General features: G+C 48.5%; 1 protein-coding gene across 1 annotated transcript in view; it reads left to right on the plus strand.

Annotated features, from left to right (window-relative positions):
• SLC1A6 (solute carrier family 1 member 6) overlaps window positions 1-7347 on the plus strand; it is a 31047-nt gene extending 23700 nt beyond the window's left edge. The window contains exons 9-12 of the mRNA XM_031659809.1: window positions 912-1145; window positions 3113-3307; window positions 5150-5284; window positions 6986-7347. Of these exons, the coding sequence (XP_031515669.1) occupies window positions 912-1145; window positions 3113-3307; window positions 5150-5198 (478 nt within the window). The 3' untranslated portion in view covers window positions 5199-5284; window positions 6986-7347. The remainder of the gene's footprint in view (window positions 1-911; window positions 1146-3112; window positions 3308-5149; window positions 5285-6985) is intronic.
• The last annotated feature ends 1323 nt before the right edge of the window (window positions 7348-8670 follow it).

Raw genomic sequence — 8670 nt, forward strand, 5'->3', positions numbered from 1 at the left:
GGCTTAAAGAACAAAAATGTATTTCTCACAGTTCTGGAGGGTGGGAAGTCTAAGATCAAAGCACCCACAGATTCCGTGTCTGGTGAGGGCTGTCTTCTGGTTCATGGAAGGCGTCTTCTTGCTGTGTCCTTGAATGGCAGAAGGATGGAGGGAGCTCTCTGGTGTGTCTTTTATATGGGCACTAATTCCATTCATGATGGCTCCATCCTCATGACCTAATCACCTCCCAATACTGTCCCACTGGGGGTTAGGATCTCAACATATGAATTTGGCTGGAGAGGGAAGGGGACATAAACATTTAGTCCATAACAGAATGTAAGTGCTATGAGGACAGGAGCCATGTGCCTGGAACATAGTATGTACTCAGTTAATATCTGTGGAATGAATGAATACATTGGTGATTTTGATAGGACAGGTGTTTTGAGAGGGAAATTATTAGGCTGGTGAATGAGTGAGAACAGGCACTGATAGGGAAGAGAAAAGGGGCATATAAGTTTCAAATGTGGAACAAAGAGTTGGGGGCAGAAGATAAGGGAAGCTTAGAAGACCAGAGACAGGGAATGCCTTGGCAACGTCTAGGGAAGGATCCTGAAGGTAGTGATTATTTGGGGCATGGTTGAGAGGGCTTGAATGGGGAGTAGGCACCTGAAAGGTTGTATATCCTGGAGTTGTAGGACCTTTTCTACCATGATGGGGAGATAAGGAAGAGCAGGAGGAGGAGGTGGGCTTCATTCGTGGGGCCCGGTGGCATTCGTTAGTGTACGGGGAAGACTGGGATGGAGTAGGGTGCTGTATCGTGGGTACTGCGTGGCTCCAGGGCTCTATATGAGCAAAGCCTTGGGGATGCCAGCCTCAGACCTGCAAGGGAGGTTAGGAGGGAGCCCTGACAGGTATGTGGCTCCCTCACACAGGTATGCACCTGTGGGCATCCTGTTCCTGATTGCTGGGAAGATTCTGGAGATGGAAGACATGGCCGTCCTGGGGGGTCAGCTGGGCATGTACACCCTGACCGTCATCGTGGGCCTGCTCCTCCATGCTGGCGGCGTCCTTCCCCTCATCTACTTCCTCATCACTCACCGGAACCCCTTCCCCTTCATTGGGGGCATGCTACAAGCCCTCATCACTGCCATGGGCACGTCTTCCAGGTATGGCCTTGCTCCCCACCCCAGCACCATTTCTGGTTGCACTTGTCCTTCATATCCTCTCCTAGGGCATCTGCCCTCTCCCTTCCTTAAACACCTCTTCTGAGACATCCAATAATGTCCAGGGCTCTGGAGGGCCTCCAGCTGGTGCAACACCTGGGGGCCAATCCTTCTCCTCCTCCTCCTTCTCTTTTCTTCCTCTTTATTCTCTTCCTCCTTTTTCTTCTTCCTCCTCCTCTTCTTCTTTTGTAGTTTTAGGGGATTAATTAAGAGCATCGTCCCAATTCAAAAATAATTTGAAAAGTAGAACAACAGCCAAAAAGATGGAAGAATTTTTTTTTTTTTTGAGACAAAGTCTCACTGGGTTGCTCAGGCTGGAGTGCAGTGATGTGATCTTGGCTCACTGCAACCTCTGCCTCCTAGGTTCAAGCGATTCTCCTGCCTCAGCCTCCCAAGTAGCTAGGATTACAGGTGTGCGCCACCACACCTGGCTAATTTTTGTATTTTTAGTAGAGATGGGGTTTTGCCATGTTGGCCAGGCTGGTCTTGAACACCTGGCCTCATGTGATCCGCCCACCTTGGCCTCTCAAAGTGCTGGGATTACAGGTGTAAGCCACCACGCCCGGCTAAAAATATCTTTTTTTAAAAAAAAAATTTTTCTTTTGATATGAGGCCTCACTCTATCATCCAGGCTAGAGTGCCATGGTGTGATCTCCACTCACTGCAACCTCCACCTCCCAGGCTCAAGTGATCCTCCCACCTCAGCCTCCCAAGTAGCTGGAATCACAGGTGCGTGATTCCAGTCCTCCTGGCTATTTTTTTTTAGCCCTTCCGGCTAAGTGTTTTTTTTGTTTTGTTTTGTTTTGGTTTTTTTTGTAGAGACGGGGTTTTGCCATGTTGGCCAGGTTCGTCTTGAACTCCTGAGCTCAAGTGATCTGCCCGCCTCGCCCTCCCAAAGTGCTGTGATTACAGGCACGAACCACTGCACCTGGTCAAAAATAGAATTTTTAAAATTGCCCATAACGCTGGTCAGGGTATCTTGGTGCCTCTTGGTCTATGCCTATGTAAGACTAATGTCACTGTATCCTAGAATTAAACTCACGTAGTCACCGCTGAGCTGGACACCCAAAGACCCTCTATGAGTCCAGGATTCCAACCGTATGATATAAAGCTGACCACAGAGCACATGTCCTGTGGACAGGCTTACCCCAAATGAGATACCCACTTCTTTGACTAAACTCGCCAACCAATTAGGTCACTTTTCTCCCATAAGACATGGTGGGGAGATGGATAGAGAAAGTTAACATAGCTGAGGTCAATGCTGGTGCAAACAGGGGAGTCTGGAATAGGGGCCCTCCCTGAAGTCAGCAGACCTTTGGTCCTGTCCTTTCTGGAAATGGATAGGTAGAATGAACTAGTGCCATAAACTAGTGTGTGTAGTCATTGGTCTTAGCTATTGGCTTTAAGTGGGTCAAGAGATCTTCAGCTTGGGGGACTCTCATTGCTGTTTTCTCCCTGTATGATGAGGAGTTGCTCCTTTCCTTTGTGCACTTATCAGCCTCTGAAATGTTATACCCTTGGCTTCTGCCTCTTGCGGAGCCTCCACCTGGCCTGCTCAATGTTCTCAAGGGGAACGTTCCTTCGGCTCATTTTTGCCCAGGCCACGCCCAGCCCATGCCCTGCTCTGAGCCCCGCCCTGCCTGGCCACGCCCTATTTTCAGTTCTTCCTCACCTGGCCACGTCCTGCTCTGAGCCCCGCCTCACCTACTCCTCCCCTGTTCTCAGCCCCGCCCATGTGACCCAGCCCTCCCCATTCTCAGCCGTGCCCCACTAGGTCACGCCCTGTTCCCAGCCTTTCTTCGGCTTGGCCACGCCCCATTCTCTGCCCTGCCCCACTAGGCCACACCCTGTTCCCAGCCCCGCCCCCACCAGGCCACGCCCCGTCCTCAACCCTGGGCTCTTTCCCCCAGCTCAGCAACGCTGCCCATCACCTTCCGCTGCCTGGAGGAGGGCCTGGGTGTGGACCGCCGCATCACCAGGTTCGTCCTGCCCGTGGGCGCCACGGTCAACATGGACGGCACTGCCCTCTATGAGGCCCTGGCTGCCATCTTCATTGCTCAAGTTAACAACTACGAGCTCAACCTGGGTCAGATCACAACCATCAGGTGAGGGGATCTGCCAGCAGATGAGACTTCAGCGATCTTCAGCTTGGCTGGGAGGGTTGGGGAGGGAGGAGGGGGCCACAGCTGGAGGTCCGAGGAGCCCTCGGATGTTGGAAGGGGGATGTGGAAAGAACCCAACGCCGGATGAGGTGAAAGGTAAAGTTGCCACCTGAGGCTGTCAGGAGCTGCCAAGACGTTCCCGTCAGTTTCCCTGTCACGTGGGAGATCCCTTTGCCCAGTGTTTTCCAAAGCATGGCTGGTGCATCCTAATAACCCGAGGTTCTTGTTATGAATATAGATTCTTGTATTTATAGGCCTTATACATTTATCTGTTCCTGTGTTTATAGGTCCTATCATCCAGTGGTTCCAACTTAGTCATTATAAAAATAGCAGTGAGCTATTATCTCCTTCAGGTCTTCAGCGTTACTTTTTCAGGGAAGCCCTGTTTAAAATGGCATATCCGGTCTTGCTAAGGAGGCACTGTTTCCCCATGTAGTACCATCTCCATATAGTATGAATTTTACTTATTCATTTTGTTTATTATCTGCTTCCCATACTAGAAAGTAAACTCTGCCGGGCGCGGTGGTTCACGCCTGTAATTCCAGCACTTTGGGAGGCCGAAGCGGGAGGATCACTTGAGGTCAGGAGTCTGAGACCAGCCTGGCCAACATGGTGAAACCCCATCTCTACTAAAAATACAAAAATTTGCTGGGCGTCGTGGCTGTCGCCTGTAATCCCAGCTACTCGGGAGGCTGAGGCACAAGAATCACTTGAACGTGGGAGGCGGAGGTTGCAGTGAGCCAAGAGTCTCGCTCTGTTGCCCAGGCTGGAGTGCAGTTTAAAATCTGTCATTTTACATAGTTGCCTTTCTTTTTTCCACTAAGAATACCTAAAATCTACTCTGTTAGAAAATTTCCAGTGTACACCCAAATATTATTAACTGTACTCCTCCTATAGTACTTTAGATCTCTAGATATATTCATCCTACATAACTGCATTTTTTTTTTTTTTTTTGAGACAGAATCTCACTCTGTCACCCAGGATGGAGTGCAGTGGTGCAGGCATAGATCACTACAGCCTCAACCTCCTGGGCTCAAGCCATCCTCCCGTCTTAGCCTCCTAAGTAGCTGGGACTACAGGCATGCACCACCATGCCCTGCTAATTAAAAAAAAAATTTTTTTTTTTAGAGACAGGGTCTCACTATGTTGTCCAGGCTGGTCTTGAACTCTTGGGCTCAAGCAGTCCTCCCACCTTGGCCTCCCAAACTTCTGGGATTACAGGTGTGAGCCACTGTGCCTGGCCTTTAAATGCAACTTTGAATTCTTTGACTACATCTCCCAATTATGTATTCAACTTATTATTATTATCTTTTAGAGTCTACGTATGGCAGAGGTCAAGGCCAGGCATGGTGGCTCATGCCTATAAACCCAGCACTTTGGGAAGCTGAGGTGGGAGGATTCCTTGAGCCTAGGAGTTTGAGACCAGCCTGGGCAGCTTTGGTGAATCCCATCTCTACAAAAAGAAATGTACAGAAATTAGACCAAAGGATCCGTCGGATCAAGTAAATGGGATTAAGGAAGTAAAACTAAAGATCTGCCGCCGACAAAAGTAAAGACAAAGTAAAGAAACGGGACGGTTGTGGATGGGTGGTTGGGAGAGGAGGAAGAGAGGAGAGGAGGGAGGGTATCAAGCAGTATTTTTCTCTCTGTATCTGTCTGGCTTGGGCGTTTAATTTAAGATGCCTTGGGGAGCGGATCTCTTCCCTTCTCTCTGTCCTTTTCCTGTCTCTTCCTCATCGCCTTCTTCCCTCCACCTGCCTCCCCATGTTCTCCCTCCCCCTGCAGCATCACAGCCAGAGCGGCCAGTGTTGGGGCTGGCATCCCACTTGGCTGAGGTCTGTCACCATGGTCGCCGTGCTCCTTTCGGTGGGCTTTGCCCACGGAGGACATCACGCTCATCATCGCCGTGGACTGGTTCCTGTGAGTGTTCTCCAGGCTGGACCCTGGTGCTCCTGCTTCTGCACATACTGCTTTCCCCTGGGACATCCTTAACCTGTGGACTTTCATTCCAGCAGAGATGAAGTGGTCCAGAATTTTCGAGTGAAAAGGAGGCCTTGGAGAGGCCTCCAATCCATGGCCTCTGGACCCCAAATCCCACAGAGTTATCTTTGGGAAGTAGGATTGGAGACAAGCAATGGAGGCTTTACCTATCAGTGGGAAAAACTCCTCTTTTACCTGTTGTATGTGGAAGTCACAAAAAGGTGATCCAGGCCGGGCGCGGTGGCTCACGCTTGATATCCCAGCACTTTGGGAGGCTGAGGCGGGTGGATCACCTGAGGTCAGGAGTTTGAGACCAGCCTGGACAACATGGTGAAACTCTGTCTCTACTAAAAATACAAAAAAAAGAAAAAAAAAAAAATTAGCCGAGTGTGGTGGCATGTGCCTGTAATTCCAGCTGCTCAGGAGGCTGAGGCAGGAGAATTCCTTGAACCTGGGAGGTGGAGGTTGCAGTGAGCCGAGATCGCACCACTGCACTCCAGCCTGGGCAACAGGAGCGAAACACCATCTCAAAAAACAAAAATCAAAACCAGCAACAACAACGAAACCAGGAGGTTTACATTAAAGGAAGCCTGGACTTTCATTCCCACATGGGAGCTAACAGCTGAGCCTGAGTTCCAATTTTACAATCTTCAGCCTGCCCTAGTCTACACCTGTATTGACTCAGGCCTGCCCTGGTTTACCATTCCTGATTCGATGTGCTTCATAACCCTTAATTGTCTGTATCGGATGTGCATTTTTTCTTTTCTTTTCTTTTTTCTTTTTGAGACAGAGTCTCGCTCTGTCACCGAAGCTGGAGTGTCTCAGCTTACTGCAACCTCTGACTCCCAGGTTCAAACGATTTTCCTGCCTCAGCCTCCCAAGTCGCTGGGGTTACAGGCACATGCAACCATGCCTGGCTTTTTTTTTTTTTTTTTAATATTTTTAGTAGAGACAGGGTTTCACTATGTTGGTCAGGCTGGTCTCCAACTCCTGACCTCGTGATCCGCCCACCTCGTGCTGGGATTACAGACATAAGCCACCATGCCCAGCCTCATTTTCTTTTTTTTTTTTGAGAGACAGGGTCTTGTTCTCTCATCTAGGCTGGAGTGCAGTGGCATGATCATAGCTCACTGCAGCCTCGACCTCCTGGGCTCCAGTGACCCTCCCATCTCAGCCTCCCAAGTAGCTGGGACTACAGGCATGTGCCACCGTCCCAGGCCATGTTTTAAAATTATTCTATTATAGAAATGGGATCTTGGTTTGTTGCCCAGGCTGGTCTTGAACTCCTGGTCTCAAGCCATTCTCCTGCCTCTCAGCTTCCCAAAGTGCTGGGATCATATCTTTTTAATGATATGGCTTTTTTTTTTTTTTTTTTTTTACCACACCCGGCCTCAGTTTTTTAAAAAAAAATCACATCTAAGATCAAACATGAACATCTCAGAGCTGGTCCATCCTGTTTGTTAGGAGGAGAAACAGGACAGAGAGGAGGGAAGAACCTACTTGGGGACATGTGGTCATGGATTGTTCTGGAATGGGAGCCCCCTGACTCCCTGGCACAGGGACCCCCCCTTCTGCAGCACCCTCTTTCTGTGAAGCTTTTCAAGCCCCCATTAATGGCAGCTTCTTTTTCCCCTGTACCAGTGACCGGCTTCGCACAATGACCAACGTACTGGGAGACTCAATTGGAGCAGCCGTCATCGAGCACTTGTCTCAGCGGGAGCTGGAGCTTCAGGAAGCTGAGCTCACCCTCCCCAGCCTGGGGAAACCCTACAAGTCCCTCATGGCACAGGAGAAGGGGGCATCCCGGGGACGGGGAGGCAATGAGAGTGCTATGTGAGGGGCCTCCAGCTCTGCCCCCCAAGAGAGGAGAGAAGGGGCCTGGGGAGGGGAGTCCTGGGGACACATCTGCCACCCAGCTGACCGTGGGCTGAACACACATGTTCTGCTTGACTCGTTTAAGGGGGAGGGAAAAGTGTAATAAAGGAGCAGGAATGAAAGGTGTACAAGGTCTCTGTTTCTCTCTGAGCACATGCTGAGGGCTTGAAGGACAGCGTGAGCAAGGGAGGGAAAGAAACGTTTCTCCTAGGTTTGGGGAGAAGGGAAGCTTCAGCTTCAACAAGAAGAGGGGTCAACTCATGTTTCTTATAGTCTCAAAGAGTGGCGGAACTGAAGAGGATAAAGAAAAACCATTATTTCTCCTAATAAAACAATAGCCATGGTCTCTGTGTCAGGGGTCCCCCAAGACCACCTTTAGGTTCAGCAATTCACTGGAAAGGCTCATAGAATTCAGGGCCGGACACGGTAGCTTATGCCTGTAATCCCAGCACTTTGGGAGGCTGAGGCGGGCAGATCACCTGAGGTCAGGAGTTCAAGACCAGCCTGGCCAACATGGTGAAACCCCGTCTCTCCGAAAAATACAAAAATTAGCTGGGCATGGTGGTGGCTACCTGTAATCCCAGCTACTTGCAGGGCTGAGGCAGGAAGAATGGCTTGAACCCGGGAGGTGGAGGTTGCAGTGAGCTGAGATCGCACCATTGCACTCCAGCCTGGGTGTCAAGAGCGAAAGTCTGTCTCAAAAACACAGAAACAAAACAACAACAAAAAAATACGCCAGACACAGAAAAACACACTACATGTTCTCACTTGTATGTGGGAGCTGAAAAAACTGAACTCATGGAAACAGAGTAGAATGATGGTTACCAGAATCTAGGAGGGGTAGTAGGGAGGGAGGATAAAGAAGGGATAGTTAACAGATACAAAAATACGGTTAGAAGGAATAAAATCTAGTATTTGGTAGCACAATAGGGTGACTATAGTTAACAATAATTTGTTGTATATTTCAAAATAACTAAAAAAGTGGAATTGGAATGTTTATAACGCAAAGAAATGAGAAATGCTTGAAGCGATAGATACCCCAATTACCTTGATTTGATTATTATACATTGTACGTTTGTGGAAAAGTTTTGCATGTACTCCATAAATTTGTACAACTATTATGTATCCATAAAGATTAGGAATAAAAATTTAAAAACTCAGTCAACTAGAATTTTAAAAAATCTAAGATTATAAATGATCAAAGGAGGTAAACTCAAAATCTAGTAAAAATAAATGCAAGTAAATCACTATACAATGTATACATGTATCAAATCATGTCATACACCTTGAATGTGTACAATGGCTATTCGTCAATTATACCTCAGTAAAGCTGGAAAAGAGAGTTACTATAAAAACATCAAACACAAAAAGATCGAGCACGCTCATTTTCATGAACAATCAAAGGAAGTCAAATTAAAATATCAAAGGAAACAATAAATCTTACTCACGGG

The sequence above is a fragment of the Papio anubis genome, chromosome 20, assembly GCF_008728515.1.
Source record: "Papio anubis isolate 15944 chromosome 20, Panubis1.0, whole genome shotgun sequence".
Lineage (NCBI taxonomy): Eukaryota > Metazoa > Chordata > Mammalia > Primates > Cercopithecidae > Papio > Papio anubis.